Source organism: Pogoniulus pusillus, chromosome 20 (genome assembly GCF_015220805.1).
Source record: "Pogoniulus pusillus isolate bPogPus1 chromosome 20, bPogPus1.pri, whole genome shotgun sequence".
NCBI lineage: Eukaryota > Metazoa > Chordata > Aves > Piciformes > Lybiidae > Pogoniulus > Pogoniulus pusillus.
In genome coordinates, this window is record NC_087283.1 from 20,539,957 (window position 1) to 20,555,498 (window position 15,542).

The following is a 15,542-nucleotide window of genomic DNA, read 5'->3' on the forward strand; positions in this document are numbered from 1 at the left end:
CCCCCCAGCTCCTGGATATCTGTGTCTGCCTTCTGTGGGGAGGGACCTCTGTGGCCCATGGAGATAAGAGGCACAAAGGGCTCTGGTGGAGGTGTTCCTGACCCACAGGTGTAGGAATGAGAGGGTTTAGAGGGGCAGGACAGGTGCCATTGTGGCCACTCTGCCCCCAGTGCCCCCCTCCCAACCACCTTGCCAGGGTTCATCTGGAGGTTCAGCACAGCTGTGGTGCTGTGCAGGGTATCCAGCCTGGCCGGTTAAGGTGTGGATGCACTGGGCCCAGGCTGGGTCTTGAAGATGAGGTGGAAGTTGCCACCCCCAGCATATTCCACCATGGCAGTGCACAACATTGTTGCCCGTGGCCACCATAGAGAAGTCCTCGGGGCTGAAGTCCACCATGGACTCCATGGCGCCCAGATCAAAGTAGACAGGGGGCAGGAGGCATCAGTGCTGCTGGGCATGGCCAGGCACTGAGACACACCCCACCCTGCTCCGAGGCAGGGGGTGCCAAGGTGCTGTTGGTTCTGCACTTGAGGCTGTGCTGGGACCAGAGGGCACCGTGGGTCCACAGCAGTGCTGGCAGAGTGCCGCAGCTGCCACACATGTGCCATGGGCTGGGGGGCACACCACGACATGAAGGCAGAGTGCAGCTGGAGACAGGACACCACAGGACTTCGGCCCAGCACAGAGTCTCCCCCTCCCCTAGACCCTTCCCCTCTCTCCAAGGCCTGACCCCTACCCAGACCCTTCCTCACTGATGTCCCTTCCCAGTGGCACTTCACCTCCCCACGACCCTTCTCCTCGCTGTGCCCCTTCTCCAACCCACAGCCTCCCTCTCCCCAAGCTCTTCCCCTCTCAAGTCCTTCCTATCCCAGGTCCTGCTCCTCCCCACGGCTCTTCACCCTGAGCCCCTTGCTCTCTGCAGCCTCCTGCCCAAACAGTGCCTTTGTGGGGGTCCCAGCCCCACACCCACTCGTGCTGCTCCCGCGTGGCTGTGGCAGGGCACATGTTGCCCCCCCCAGCCCTCGGCGCCTCCATGAAGTCGGGGGGCAGCGGCTGCTGGGGGCGGGGAACAGGCGAGACCGTGAGGGTGTGGACAGGAGGGCGGTCGGGCCCGAGGGGCAGGAGGCTCCTGGGACCCCTGTCCTTCGCGTCCTACCCGCAGCACCCCCAGCTCGGACCCACCTTGGAGCAGTAGCTCCAACACGCCAGAGCCCCGCCAGCACCGCCCGCAGAGCCATGGTGGGGACAGCCGGGCCGGGAGCGGCCACAGGACCTGCCCCCGGCCGTGCTGCCTCTCGCCACCACCGCCACATGAAAGTGGCCCTGGCTGGGACACGGCGCCGCTCCCCGACGGGGCTCCTGAGCCTCCGGCACCAGCCGTGGGGTCCCCGTGCACGGCCACTGGCCCCGCCGCTCGCCGTGGCCCCACGGCTCCACCCAGCTGGCCCCGCACCTGCCCACGGCCCCGAGCCTGCCCGAGGGTCCCGCTCCCGCCCAGGCGGCCCCATGGCAGTGCCCCTCTGCCGCACCTGCCCCCGGGCCCCACGCCCGCTCTGCACCTCTGTGTCCCTGAGCCTGCTCGCCGGGACAGCTGCCTCTGCCTCCAGCCGAGGTTCCCAGGCCACGCCACATGTCCCCAAGCCTCCCGCCCTCTGTGCCCACGAGCCTCTAGGGCACCGAGCAGGTGTCCCCTGCCTGCTCTGCTTCCCTGCCCTTAGCCACACGGCCCCACTCTTGGACGCACTTCCCTGACCTCGGCAGAGGCCACATGGCTCTGCACCTCCAGCCCTTCTGGACAGCTGTGCCCACTCGCCCAGCCTCCTGTGCCCACCCCGGGCACCTTGCCCTGAGCCTCCAGCCCTCCCAGACGCCTCTTCCCGTGCCCTCCTCTCTGCCTGGCCTCATGCTCGGGCTGGTGCCCCCAGACAGCCTCCTGTCCCCAGTTCCGGCGTGCCAGCCGCTTCTGCCTGTGCCCCTGCACGCACCCCGGGCCCCTGTGCCCAGCCTGTGCCCCCGTGGCCCTGCCCGCCCCTCCCGGTGCCACAGCGGGACACGGCACGCTGAGTGACAGCCTTTATTGCCGGCCTCAGTTGGCCTCCAGGATGGAGTCGATCCAGCTGCGCAGCTCGGTGACACGGGTGTAGACGCCGGGCACGTTGGGGTCGCAGGTGCTGCTGCCCCAGGAGACGATGCCCACCAGGGTCCAGGCGCCGTCCTTCTGGCACACCAGGGGGCCGCCGGAGTCGCCCTGCAGGCGGAGAGTGAGGGCAGGCCGCGGGGGGGAGCTCGGGGGGAAGGGGCGGGGGCGCAGCGCGGCCCCGGGGCACCTACCATGCAGGAGGTGGCACCGTCAGCACCGGCGCAGATCATGGAGCTGCGGATGCGGAACCTCCAGAACTCCTTGCACTGGGCGTTGGTGAGCAGGGGCAGAGCCGCCTGCTGCAGCACCGCGGGGGTCTTGGTGGCTGCGGCAGAGCACAGCGGTCAGCGCCACCGCGGGCCGCCGGGGCGTGGGGGGCAGGTGAGGATGGGCATGGGGATAAGGCTGGGGATGGGGACAGAGAGCCGGGACGGGGACAATGCTAGCGACGGCTACGAGGACAGGGAGAGGGACTGGGACAAGGGCGGGAATGGGACCAGAGCTTAGGACGAGGCTGCGGACAAGTAGGAGTAGGAGAAGAGGAATGGCTTGGGCTGGGGATGGAGCTGAGAACAGGGAAGGGTCAGAGAGAGGGGCTGGGGCTCGGCGTGAGGAAGGAGCAAAGCCCACGGGGGTGGGCATGAGGACTGGAGACGGGGATGAGGATAGGGCCGGGGAGGATGAGGAGAGTGGGAGTGGCGAAGGGGCCGCGCCTGGGGAGAGGGAGGTGCGGTACCCTTGGGGTCGGTGAGGCCCCAGCCGGTGGTGACACAGGTGGTGCCCCCAGGGAAGTCCTCGGTGGCCGTGGGCAGGCAGACAGGGGACACGCGGTTGGAGAGGCGCGCAGGGCTGGCCAGTTTGATGAGGGTGATGTCGTCCCGGATGGTCAGCATGTTGAACTTGGGGTTCTTGAAGACCTGCAGCAGGCAGCACAGCACCGCTCCACTGCCTGCACCCCTGGCCGCCGCCCGGGGACCGCGCAGGCACCAGCCGCCAGCCCAGCGACCGGAGGGCACCTCAGCGACCGGCAAGGACTGAAGGGGACCCTGGGGAACGGCCCCGAGCCTCCCAGCTTGACAGGGACCGCACAGAGCAATGCCAGCCCCGGCCCACAGCACAGCAGGGACGCGATGGGGACTCCTGGCGAGCTCGGCGAGCAAGCTCAGACCCGAGGACCAGTGCAGACCTGGACGGCAAAGCCCAATCCCAGGCGTCCGTCCCCACCCGAGGGAGCAGACACCCAAAGGCAGGCCGGGGGGACTCCAGGGAGCGGGTCCCGGTGCTAAGGCACAGGGCAGAGAGCTGAGGAACTCTGGGGCAGAGCAGACGCCCAAAGCCCTGCTGAGCTGTCACCAAGGAGCAGGTGACAACCCCGGGAAGGGAGGCGTGCAAGGCACCAAGGGTCAGACCCCAGTGCTCAGGGAGGTGAGACATCCCAGGGCCCCAGACCCTCAGCGTGGGCATCCCAGGGCCCCAGACCCTCAGCGTGGGCATCCCGGGGCCCCAGACCCTCAGCGTGGGCATCCCAGGGCCCCAGACCCTCAGCGTGGGCATCCCAGGGCCGCAGACCCTCAGCGTGGGCATCCCAGGGCCCCAGACCCTCAGCGTGGGCATCCCGGGGCCCCAGACCCTCAGCGTGGGCATCCCGGGGCCCCAGACCCTCAGCGTGGGCATCCCGGGGCCCCAGACCCTCAGCGTGGGCATCCCAGAGACCCAGACCCTCAGCGTGGGCATCCCAGGGACCCAGACCCTCAGCGTGGGCATCCCAGGGCCGCAGACCCTCAGCGTGGGCATCCCAGGGCCCCAGACCCTCAGCGTAAGAGGAGGCAGGGAAGCCCTGGGCACCTGGCCCCCAGCACAGGAGGGGCCTGGGGCCACAGGGCTGCCCGCGGTGGCTGCGTGCCCCTGCTGGCATGTGGCCCTCGCCGCGCTGGTACCTTCTCGATTTTCAGCTTCTGCTGGTCGTCAGTGGGGGAGTCCTGGTCGTAGGCGCCCACCACCACGGTGTCGGTTTTCCTGCACACGGGCAGGGGCTGAGCGCGGGGCACAGGCGTGGGGGCTCTCGGGGACCCCCTGCCCGTGCCCGGCCCCGCGCCGGCTGGCGGCAGAGCCGCTGCCTACCTGACGCCGCAGTGGGCAGCGGTGACCACCCAGTTGTCACTGATCAGCGACCCGCCGCAGAAGTGGAAGCCGTTGTAGCGCTGGCAGCGAGAGAGAGCTGCCATCAGCACCCAGCGCTGCCCGCTCCGCTGCTGGCTGCTCTGTGCCCGCCCCAGCCCCGGCGTCCAGCGCAGCGCCCACCCCGCTGCGGGCACCCACCTGCAGGGACACCTGCCACGGCCAGGAGCCTGACACGGCCGGCTCTCCGTTGACGATGCGGGTGTAGCCGCGGACGACGGGCTCGATGGCGGGCACGCCGCAGCCTGCGGGGCACAGGCACACATGGCACGCCGGCTCTGCACGTCCCGGACCCGCGCCCCCCGCCGCCGCTGCCACCCCCGCGAGCCCCGAGCCCTGCCCACCCAGCCGCACGGCTCCACTCACTCTCGGGGAGGCTGGCACGGGCCAAGCCCGCCAGAGCCAGGCAGCTCAGCAGCCACAGGAAAGCCATCGCGATTCTTGGGGGCAGTCCTGCCTGGGGCTCGGCGCCTCTTATACCCACCTCTGGGCACGGACCTGCCTCTGGCCTTGGCACCATGTGCTTGGCAGAGAGTGTGGCAGCAGGCACCATGCCAAGAGTGGGCCTGGGAGCGTAGCACCTGGAGCTGATGGCACTGCCTGAGGTCGTGGAACAAACAGCAGTGATAGGGGCTAGGTGCTGGCTTCGACTTGCTCCGTGGCCTTGTGCGTGGAGAGGCCTGTCCCTGTGTCACTGTGGATGAGGTGTGAAGGCAGCTTGGGGTTCATCAGGTTCATGCCCAGCAAAGGTGCAACCTGACTGGCAGGAGGCTACTTCTCACCGTCAGGAGACACACCTGCACTGTGAGGTGCTGGGCACAGGCAGAGGTTGCCCAAGGTGGCTGTGCAGTCTCCGTCTCTGGAGATGCTCAGAAGCCACCAGCACATAGTTCCTGGGTAGGAGAAGACCACGGAGCATGTGGCAGCCAGCTCGACTGTCTCCTGGTGGTCAGAAGAAGCCTCCTGCCAGCTCCCTTCGTACCTCATCCACAGCATGGCACAGGGACAGCCAGCACCTAGCCCCTATCACTGCTGTTTGTTCCACGACCTCAGGCAGTGCCATCAGCTCCAGGTGCTACGCTCCCAGGCCCACTCTTGGCATGGTGCCTGCTGCCACACTCTCTGCCAAGCACATGGTGCCAAGGCCAGAGGCAGGTCCGTGCCCAGAGGTGGGTATAAGAGGCGCCGAGCCCCAGGCAGGACTGCCCCCAAGAATCGCGATGGCTTTCCTGTGGCTGCTGAGCTGCCTGGCTCTGGCGGGCTTGGCCCGTGCCAGCCTCCCCGAGAGTGAGTGGAGCCGTGCGGCTGGGTGGGGAGGGCTCGGGGCTCGCGGGGGTGGCAGCGGCGGCGGGGGGCGCGGGTCCGGGACGTGCAGAGCCGGCGTGCCATGTGTGCCTGTGCCCCGCAGGCTGCGGCGTGCCCGCCATCGAGCCCGTCGTCCGCGGCTACACCCGCATCGTCAACGGAGAGCCGGCCGTGTCAGGCTCCTGGCCGTGGCAGGTGTCCCTGCAGGTGGGTGCCCGCAGCGGGGTGGGCGCTGCGCTGGACGCCGGGGCTGGGGCGGGCACAGAGCAGCCAGCAGCGGAGCGGGCAGCGCTGGGTGCTGATGGCAGCTCTCTCTCGCTGCCAGCGCTACAACGGCTTCCACTTCTGCGGCGGGTCGCTGATCAGTGACAACTGGGTGGTCACCGCTGCCCACTGCGGCGTCAGGTAGGCAGCGGCTCTGCCGCCAGCCGGCGCGGGGCCGGGCACGGGCAGGGGGTCCCCAAGAGCCCCCACGCCTGTGCCCCGCGCTCAGCCCCTGCCCGTGTGCAGGAAAACCGACACCGTGGTGGTGGGCGCCTACGACCAGGACTCCCCCACTGACGACCAGCAGAAGCTGAAAATCGAGAAGGTACCAGCGCGGCGAGGGCCACATGCCAGCAGGGGCACGCAGCCACCGCGGGCAGCCCTGTGGCCCCAGGCCCCTCCTGTGCTGGGGGCCAGGTGCCCAGGGCTTCCCTGCTTCCTCTTACGCTGAGGGTCTGGGGCCCTGGGATGCCCACGCTGAGGGTCTGCGGCCCTGGGATGCCCACGCTGAGGGTCTGGGTCCCTGGGATGCCCACGCTGAGGGTCTGGGGCCCTGGGATGCCCACGCTGAGGGTCTGGGGCCCTGGGATGTCTCACCTCCCTGAGCACTGGGGTCTGACCCTTGGTGCCTTGCACGCCTCCCTTCCCGGGGTTGTCACCTGCTCCTTGGTGACAGCTCAGCAGGGCTTTGGGCGTCTGCTCTGCCCCAGAGTTCCTCAGCTCTCTGCCCTGTGCCTTAGCACCGGGACCCGCTCCCTGGAGTCCCCCCGGCCTGCCTTTGGGTGTCTGCTCCCTCGGGTGGGGACGGACGCCTGGGATTGGGCTTTGCCGTCCAGGTCTGCACTGGTCCTCGGGTCTGAGCCTGCTCGCCGAGCTCGCCAGGAGTCCCCATCGCGTCCCTGCTGTGCTGTGGGCCGGGGCTGGCATTGCTCTGTGCGGTCCCTGTCAAGCTGGGAGGCTCGGGGCCGTTCCCCAGGGTCCCCTTCAGTCCTTGCCGGTCGCTGAGGTGCCCTCCGGTCGCTGGGCTGGCGGCTGGTGCCTGCGCGGTCCCCGGGCGGCGGCCAGGGGTGCAGGCAGTGGAGCGGTGCTGTGCTGCCTGCTGCAGGTCTTCAAGAACCCCAAGTTCAACATGCTGACCATCCGGGACGACATCACCCTCATCAAACTGGCCAGCCCTGCGCGCCTCTCCAACCGCGTGTCCCCTGTCTGCCTGCCCACGGCCACCGAGGACTTCCCTGGGGGCACCACCTGTGTCACCACCGGCTGGGGCCTCACCGACCCCAAGGGTACCGCACCTCCCTCTCCCCAGGCGCGGCCCCTTCGCCACTCCCACTCTCCTCATCCTCCCCGGCCCTATCCTCATCCCCGTCTCCAGTCCTCATGCCCAGCCCCGTGGGCTTTGCTCCTTCCTCACGCCGAGCCCCAGCCCCTCTCTCTGACCCTTCCCTGTTCTCAGCTCCATCCCCAGCCCAAGCCATTCCTCTTCTCCTACTCCTACTTGTCCGCAGCCTCGTCCTAAGCTCTGGTCCCATTCCCGCCCTTGTCCCAGTCCCTCTCCCTGTCCTCGTAGCCGTCGCTAGCATTGTCCCCGTCCCGGCTCTCTGTCCCCATCCCCAGCCTTATCCCCATGCCCATCCTCACCTGCCCCCCACGCCCCGGCGGCCCGCGGTGGCGCTGACCGCTGTGCTCTCCCGCAGCCACCAAGACCCCCGCGGTGCTGCAGCAGGCGGCTCTGCCCCTGCTCACCAACGCCCAGTGCAAGGAGTTCTGGAGGTTCCGCATCCGCAGCTCCATGATCTGCGCCGGTGCTGACGGTGCCACCTCCTGCATGGTAGGTGCCCCGGGGCCGCGCTGCGCCCCCGCCCCTTCCCCCCGAGCTCCCCCCCGCGGCCTGCCCTCACTCTCCGCCTGCAGGGCGACTCCGGCGGCCCCCTGGTGTGCCAGAAGGACGGCGCCTGGACCCTGGTGGGCATCGTCTCCTGGGGCAGCAGCACCTGCGACCCCAACGTGCCCGGCGTCTACACCCGTGTCACCGAGCTGCGCAGCTGGATCGACTCCATCCTGGAGGCCAACTGAGGCCGGCAATAAAGGCTGTCACTCAGCGTGCCGTGTCCCGCTGTGGCACCGGGAGGGGCGGGCAGGGCCACGGGGGCATAGGCTGGGCACAGGGGCCCGGGGTGCGTGCAGGGGCACAGGCAGAAGCGGCTGGCACGCCGGAACTGGGGACAGGAGGCTGTCTGGGGGCACCAGCCCGAGCATGAGGCCAGGCAGAGAGGAGGGCACGGGAAGAGGCGTCTGGGAGGGCACAGGAGGCTCAGGGCAAGGTGCCCGGGGTGGGCACAGGAGGCTGGGCGAGTGGGCACAGCTGTCCAGAAGGGCTGGAGGTGCAGAGCCATGTGGCCTCTGCCGAGGTCAGGGAAGTGCGTCCAAGAGTGGGGCCGTGTGGCTAAGGGCAGGGAAGCAGAGCAGGCAGGGGACACCTGCTCGGTGCCCTAGAGGCTCGTGGGCACAGAGGGCGGGAGGCTTGGGGACATGTGGCGTGGCCTGGGGACCTCGGCTGGAGGCAGAGGCAGCTGTCCCGGCGAGCAGGCTCAGGGACACAGAGGTGCAGAGCGGGCGTGGGGCCCGGGGGCAGGTGCGGCACAGGGGCACTGCCATGGGGCCGCCTGGGCGGGAGCGGGACCCTCGGGCAGGCTCGGGGCCGTGGGCAGGTGCGGGGCCAGCTGGGTGGAGCCGTGGGGCCACGGCGAGCGGCGGGGCCAGTGGCCGTGCACGGGGACCCCACGGCCGGTGCCGGAGGCACAGGAGCCCCGTCGGGGAGCGGCGCCGTGTCCCAGCCAGGGCCACCTTAAGCCGCCGGAGGCGGTGGCGAGCGGGGCCGGGCTGTGGGGCGGGGCGTGGGGCAGGTCCTGACGCCGCTCCCGGCCCGGCTGTCCCCACCATGGCTCTGCGGAGGGTGCTGGGGCTGGGGGGGACCCTGGGGCGTCGGAGCTACTGCTCCAAGGTGGGGCCGCACTGGGGGTGCCGCGGTGTCGGGAGGGACCGGGTGGCAGCGGCGAGGGACAGGGCTCCGTGGAGCCTCGTGGGCGTGGGTGAGGGTTCCAGCCCCATGGCCTCCGGGCCCGATCCTCCCGTCCTTACCCTGACGGGTGCCTCCCCTTGCACCCCCCCAGCAGCCGCTGCCCCCCGACTTCGTGGAGGCGCTGAGGGCCGTGGTGGGGGGGCCCAACGTATCTACGGCCACTGCGGTGCGGGAGCAGCACGGGCACGACGAGTCCATGCACGAGTGGGTGCTGGGCTGGGACCCCCGGGAAGCGATGGTGTGGGGAGGGGGCTGCGGACAGGGAGGGGCTCGGGGAGGGGGAAGATTATGGAGGGAAGGGGTCATGGTGAGCAGAAGGGTCAGGGCAGGGGAAGGGTCCTGGAGACGGGAATGGTTTTGAGAGGGGAAGAGGTCGGGGAGAGAAGGGTCTGGGTTGGGGAAAAGCCACGGGGAGGGGAAGGGGCACGGGGACAGGAAGGGCAATGGAGAGGGAGGGTGGAGGGAGGCCCTGGAGAGAGGGTAAGGGTCTAGGGGAGGGGAAGATTGTGTGCAGAGGGAGGTCTGTGGAGAGGGCAAAGGTCTGGGCAGGGACAGGGTATGTAGTGGGGAGGGTCTGTGGGGAGGGGAAGGCCCAGGAAGAAAGCAAGGGGCTGGGCAGGCAAGTTGGTGGGTCAGCGGTGCCATCCTGTTCCCCAGCTGTGCCCCCCCAGATGCTGTGGTGTGGCCCCAGGCTGTGGAGCAAGTGCAGGAGCTGGCAGCGCTCTGCCACCGCTGCCGCGTGCCCATGGTGCCCTTTGGCACTGGCACCGGCCTTGAGGGCGGCGTCAATGCCGTGCAGGTACTGGCACACCCAGCCCCCCGTTGGCACCTCTGGCACCTCTTCCTCAGCCCTTGCCTGGGGAATCTCAGTTCCTGGCTGTACCCATTCACTTCAGTTCCCCCGTGCCAGGGTGGCATCTGCTTCAACCTGAGCCGCATGGATGCCATCACAGAGCTGAGTCTTGAGGACTTCTCAGTGATGGTGGAACCTGGTGTCACCCGCAAGGCCCTCAACAACTACCTGCGTGGCACTGGGCTCTGGTTCCCCGTTGGTACCGTGGGCGCTGGGCAGCAGCAGAGGAGGGCTAGGGGTGGTGGCACTGGGGGTGCTGGGGGACACCTGTCAGGCTGGGGGTACTGGGAGCCAGGGATCACTGGGGATGCTGACGTGCCTGTGGGCATGCTATGGTCCCAGGGGTGATGATGGGTCTGGGGGGTGCTGGGCCCCCAGTAACACTGGCATCCCCGTGGGGTGCTGGGCTCCCAGAGGTGCTGGAGATCCCCTGGGCTGCTGTGGTCACCACTTTGCATGTGTCATGGCCCCAGAGATGTGCCCATGGGGCTGGGCTCAAAGGTGCTGGATCCTCCATGGAAGTAGGGATGCTGTCATCCATGAGGTGCTGGGGGGTGCCCATGGGTATGCTGTGGTCCCATGGGTGCTGGAAGTCCACACTGCAGTGCTGTGGTCTCCAGGGTGTCCAGTGGGCAATGACTGTCATGGTTGCAGGGATGCTGAGGTCCCCAAGGTGCCAGGCATGCTGAGGTCCCCATGGAGCTGCTGTGGTCTGAGATGTGCTCTTGGGTGTGCCATGGTCCCAGTGGTGTATCAAGGGTGCTAATGGGACTAGAAGCACTGTGGCTGCAGGGGTGCCAGGGGCCTTCTTGGGTGTGCCATGGTCTGTAGGGGTGTTGGGGGTGCCATGTTCCCGGGGTCAGACCGGTGCTACCCATAGGATGCCATGTTCCCAGGAGCACCCCACAGCCCTGGGTGGGGGGTGTGTGTGTGCACTGGGGCTGCCACGGGGGCCAGGCTCCCAGGGTTGCGTGGGGGGCATCCCACGGCCTGCCTTGCACCGTCGCAGCCGTGCCCGTCCTTGCCCGCAGACCCCGGGGCGGACGCCTCGCTGTGCGGCATGGCCGCCACGGGCGCCTCGGGCACCAACGCCGTGCGCTACGGCACCATGCGGCCCAACGTGCTCAACCTGCGCGTGGTGCTGCCAGACGGGCGCCTGCTCCACACCGCCGGCCCCGGGCGCCAGGCCAGGTGGGCACTCTGGTGGAGGAGGGCGGGGAGGGGGAACAGGTGGGTGCCCGCCAGCACCCACTCACCATCCTCCTGCAGGAAGCGCGCAGCCGGCTACGACCTGACCTCTCTCTTCGTGGGCTCCGAGGGCACGCTGGGCTTCCTGACGCAGGCCACCCTGCGCCTGCACCCCATGCCCGAGGCCGTGGCTGTCACCACTGCCACCTTCCCCAGCGTGCGGGCAGCGGTGGCTTGCACCGTCCAGGTGCTGCAGGCGGCTGTGCCTGTGGCGCGTATCGGTGGGTGCAGGGCGATGGCAGCGGGGCTGGGGGCTGGGGGCTGGGGGCTGGGGGTGGGGGCTCAGCGTTGTCTTCTCCCACGCAGAGTTCCTGGACGAGGTGATGGTGGACGCCTGCAGCCGCTTCAGCAAGGTGGAGCTGCGGGCGGCGGCCACGCTGCTGCTGGAGCTCCACGGCTCCCGGCACGGCCTGCTGGAGCAGCAGCAGCAGGCGGGTAGGGACGGGCGGTGCCTGGCACGGGGTCAGGGTGGCTGGGATTGAGACCAGTGGGGCTGGGAGCCGCAGTGGGTATCAAGATGGGTTGCTCACGGACAGGGGTGTGTGCTCAGGTGAGGGATGAGGATGAACTGGAGACGCTTGGGGTCACCAGGATGAGGGATGGGTGCCCAGAGGTGGGGACTAGGGAAGCAGGGTGGATGTCACCAGGGCAAGGAGGAACCAGTGGTGTCTTGGGGTGAGGGGTGGGGGCATGGTGTGGCTATGGGGTGTGATCAATGTCCTGGTTTGTTGACTGGGAGACCTTAGGGTCACCAGGGTGGGGGACAAATGTCTGGAGCTGGGAACTGTAGGACTGAGTCTCAGTGATGGCTACATATGCCCAAGGGGAGCAGAGATTAGTGCCAGAATTGAAGTGGGCACAACATGTGAGTCACCAGGGTGAGGAGTGGGTGCCCGGAGTGAGTGGTTCAGGGCAAGGGCCAGGAGCCCAAGGACAGGGGGGACCGGAGTGGACCAGAGGTTGCCCTAGGGTGAAAGACAAATGCCCAGGGATACAGGGACCAGGGGCATGGGATTGGTGCCCAGGATGGGGCCTGGGGGGATGCTGCGGGTCCTGTCCTGGCCCTACCCCAGGACTCCTGGTGCCATCACCAGAGGAGATCGTGCAGCTGAATGGTGGCTCCAGCCTGGCCTGGGCGATGGAGCCGGAGGAGCGCGAGCAGCTCTGGGCCATGCGCCACAACGCCTGGTACGCTGCCCTGGCCCTGCGGCCCGGCTGCCAGGTGAGGGACGGGCACAGGGACGGGCACGGGGACAGCGATGGCAGCCCCCACTGGAGCTGCAGGCACCACCACTCTGCCTTGCCTGTCCCAGGGCTACTCCACAGATGTCTGCGTGCCCATCTCCCGCCTGCCCGACGTGGTGGTGGAGACCAAGCAGGACCTGCAGGACTCGGGCATCACTGGTCAGTGGGGCACAGACCCTCGGGGTAGGGAGGGGTGCTGGGAGGCCATCGTCCTCCCTGCCACAGCCTGGCTGACCCAGGCATGTCCCTGCAGGCCCCATGGTGGGACACGTGGGTGATGGCAACTTCCACTGTATCATCGTCTTCAACACCCAAGACCCGGCCGAGGCACATCGTGTCCATGCCTTCACCGAGCGCCTGGGCAGGTGGGCACAGGAGCACCCCCCAGGGGGTGGATGGGGACAGGCATCCCCGAGCCATCTCCTGATGCCCTCTGTCCCGCAGGCGGGCGCTGGCGGCGGGGGGCACCTGCACTGGGGAGCACGGCGTGGGGCTGGGCAAGAGGGCACTGCTGCGGGAGGAGCTGGGCCAGGAGGGGCTGGACACCCTGCGCAGCATCAAGGCTGCGCTGGACCCCCTCAACCTCATGAACCCTGGCAAGGTGCTCTGAAGGGGCACCAGCACCCCACCTGGCAGCTTCTGGAGCCAGGGCTGGGGTGGGCACACCATCCCTGTACTGCCACCTGTTGTGGTCAGGGACTCTCAATAAACCCCTTTGCGCTCACAGCCTCCATGCAGTCTTTCCTCATGCAGCCTCTCTCCAGGGGGACCCTGGCCAAAGCAGGGCAGCCACAGACAGGGCAGAAGGTGCCACTGCTTTAGCCACGTCCCCAGAGCCACACCTTGAGTGCTGTGTTCAGTTCTGGGCCCCCCAGTTTAGGAGGGACATTGAGATGCTTGAGCGTGTCCAGAGAAGGGCAACGAGGCTGGGGAGAGGCCTTGAGCACAGCCCTACGAGGAGAGGCTGAGGGAGCTGGGATTGGTTAGCCTGGAGAAGAGGAGGCTCAGGGGAGACCTCATTGCTGTCTACAACTACCTGAGGGGTGGTTGTGGCCAGGAGGAGGTTGCTCTCTTCTCTCAGGTGGCCAGCACCAGAACGAGAGGACACAGCCTCAGGCTGTGCCAGGGGAGATTTAGGCTGGAGGTGAGGAGAAAGTTCTTCCCTGAGAGAGTCATTGGACACTGGAATGGGCTGCCCGGGGAGGTGGTGGAGTCGCCGTCCCTGGAGCTGTTCAAGGCAGGACTGGACGTGGCACTTGGTGCCATGGTCTGGCCTTGAGCTCTGTGGTAAAGGGTTGGACTTGATGATCTATGAGGTCTCTTCCAACCTTGGGGATGCTGTGATACTGTGTGTGATAATCCAGCTCCAACTCCCCCTGCCATGGGCAGGGACACCTCCCACCAGCACAGGTTGCTCATCCATCCTGGCCTTGAACACCTCTGTGGATCACAGAATGTGATCCTAGGTCCCCACACCAAGGTAGGGGCACAGGCAAAGGCTGAGGGGCACCCCCAGTACCCCTCCCCCACCCCTCCACGGTCGGCTTGAGCAAGACAGCCAATGAAATAAAATAACAGTGAATATTTTATTGAACATCGTTTTAATACCATATCAAAACACCTTGACTAATGAAGGAAGCTCCCCCACCCCCCCCAGGCTCTGAGCTCTTTAGTTTTGGTTGGTTTTTACCCTCCCCGGGTTTAATATATAAATACAGAAAGGTTTCCTGCAGGGGGCACGGCCACCGGCAGGGGAAGGGCTCACCCACCACCGTGCCAGGAGAGGGCATGGGGACTGGGGTACAGGGGGCAATGCACCCCCACGGTCTAGTGTTAGGTGTGTGGGTGTGTAGGCGGTGGGGGGGTGGTGGTGTGGGCATCCCTTGGATCCTCCTTGAAACGGTTCCAACTGCAAGGCGCTGGAAAGAGAGAGGGGAAGGGCTTGAGGTGGTGGTGGTGGTGGTGGTGGGGACGGGGGTTTGGCAAGACAGGAGCCCCGCGGGGGGCGGGAGGGGGGGATGCTGCAGCTCTCCAGTCTCTCAGGGGTTCTGGCTGTGTTAGAGTGACCAAGCTGTAAACATCAGCGGGGCAGGGAAGCTCAGATCCAACACCACTGCCAACCAACAACGAGCTTAGGTTGTGGCTTGGCTGCTTTGCCTTTTCTTTGTTGTTGGTTTTCTCTCCCCCCTCCTCCCCTCCTTTTATTTTGTTTCCTCTTTTTTTCTCTTTTCTTTCCCCCTCCTTTTTCCCCTCTCCATTTTTTTCTCCTTTTTTTCCCTCCTTTTTTTTTTCCCTTTCCCTTTTTCTTCTTTTCCTTTCTTGTCCTTTCCCCCCGTTTTTCTTCCTTCTTTCCTTCCTTTTTTCCCCTTCCTTTTCCTTCCTTTTTCCCCCTTTTTCCCCCTTCCTTTTTTCCCTTCCTTTTTTCCCCTTCCTTTTTTTTCCCTTCCTTTTTTCCTCCTTCCTTTTTTTTCCTTCTTCTTTTATTTTTTAAAATTTTTTTTTCTTCCCTTTTAAATTTTTTTTCGTTTTTTGTCATTTTTTTTCTCATTGTAAACACTTGAAAGACAACCCCCCCCCCCTTCCCCCCTCTTCCCCATCCCCCAACCCTCCCTCCCCCCTCCCCAAAACCCTGCAGCTTGACTTGGGAGGAGAGCAGCGGGGCCCCGCTCCCGGCGTGGGGCAAAGAGTTCCCCTCCCCTTTGTCGTCTCACGCTGCCAGGGGCCAAAGGTGGAGATCTCCAAAAGGGAGATGGGAGAGTGAGAGAGAGAGAGAGAAAGAGAGAGAGGAGAAAAATTCCTGTTGTTGAGTCAGTGCAAAAAAAATCCGAGCAGAGCCCCCGGGGCGAGTCCGGGTGGGAGGTTGTGGGGGGGATGCCGGTGAGAAACGCCGAGTGCTCCGTTTGGCTGCCTGTATCCCCCCCGGCAGCTGTCCCCTGGCTTTCGGGGTGAAAAGCCAAACATCATGGCAGGGTTTCGGCCGAGGGTGTCCATCCCTGGAGCCTCCCTGGCAGGTAGAGCTCTCCTCGGTGACCAGCGGCTGTGTGAAAGGGGTCGGGAGGGGTGGGGGAGGAGAGAGCAGAGTGGCTCCGCTGTGGGGTTTGATTTTTTCCTCACGCTGTTTTTTTTTGTTTTCTCCTGGATGCTTCTTTTGCTTTGAAAGCTTTGAAATTAAAAAAAACCAAAACCAAACAAACCAAAACCAAAACCAAACAAGAAGACAAAAAGAA

The 15,542-nt window shown here is 66.3% G+C and overlaps 3 protein-coding genes across 7 annotated transcripts; 2 read left to right on the forward strand and 1 right to left on the reverse strand.

Annotated features, from left to right (window-relative positions):
- Window positions 1–2,086: 2,086 nt before the first annotated feature.
- On the reverse strand, window positions 2,087–4,751 carry LOC135184237 (chymotrypsinogen 2-like). 2 transcript variants are annotated; one of them, XM_064159793.1, is made up of 7 exons: window positions 4,703–4,751; window positions 4,460–4,563; window positions 4,262–4,341; window positions 4,078–4,156; window positions 2,877–3,057; window positions 2,332–2,465; window positions 2,087–2,248 (listed from the first exon to the last, which is right to left on the reverse strand). In XM_064159793.1, the coding sequence occupies exons 1-7, from the start codon at window positions 4,749–4,751 to the stop codon at window positions 2,087–2,089; spliced, it is 789 nt and encodes a 262-aa protein (XP_064015863.1). The 2 variants fall into 2 exon arrangements, with proteins under 2 accessions (XP_064015863.1, XP_064015862.1); XM_064159792.1 differs by having other exon boundaries at window positions 4,685–4,751.
- A 787-nt stretch (window positions 4,752–5,538) lies between these two features.
- LOC135184238 (chymotrypsinogen 2-like) lies at window positions 5,539–7,963 on the forward strand. 2 transcript variants are annotated; one of them, XM_064159794.1, is made up of 7 exons: window positions 5,539–5,605; window positions 5,727–5,830; window positions 5,949–6,028; window positions 6,134–6,212; window positions 6,993–7,173; window positions 7,585–7,718; window positions 7,802–7,963. In XM_064159794.1, exons 1-7 carry the CDS (start codon window positions 5,539–5,541, stop codon window positions 7,961–7,963), a joined length of 807 nt encoding a protein of 268 aa, XP_064015864.1. The 2 variants fall into 2 exon arrangements, with proteins under 2 accessions (XP_064015864.1, XP_064015865.1); XM_064159795.1 differs by having other exon boundaries at window positions 5,539–5,587.
- Window positions 7,964–8,798: 835 nt separating this feature from the next.
- Window positions 8,799–13,048, forward strand: LDHD (lactate dehydrogenase D). 3 transcript variants are annotated; one of them, XM_064159798.1, is made up of 11 exons: window positions 8,799–8,891; window positions 9,061–9,173; window positions 9,627–9,768; window positions 9,880–10,021; window positions 10,854–11,013; window positions 11,092–11,291; window positions 11,377–11,505; window positions 12,165–12,292; window positions 12,384–12,474; window positions 12,569–12,680; window positions 12,760–13,048. In XM_064159798.1, the coding sequence occupies exons 1-11, from the start codon at window positions 8,829–8,831 to the stop codon at window positions 12,923–12,925; spliced, it is 1,446 nt and encodes a 481-aa protein (XP_064015868.1). In that variant the 5' UTR covers window positions 8,799–8,828; the 3' UTR covers window positions 12,926–13,048. The 3 variants fall into 3 exon arrangements, with proteins under 3 accessions (XP_064015868.1, XP_064015866.1, XP_064015867.1); XM_064159796.1 differs by having other exon boundaries at window positions 10,854–11,291; XM_064159797.1 differs by having other exon boundaries at window positions 9,064–9,173; window positions 10,854–11,291.
- Window positions 13,049–15,542: the final 2,494 nt, after the last annotated feature.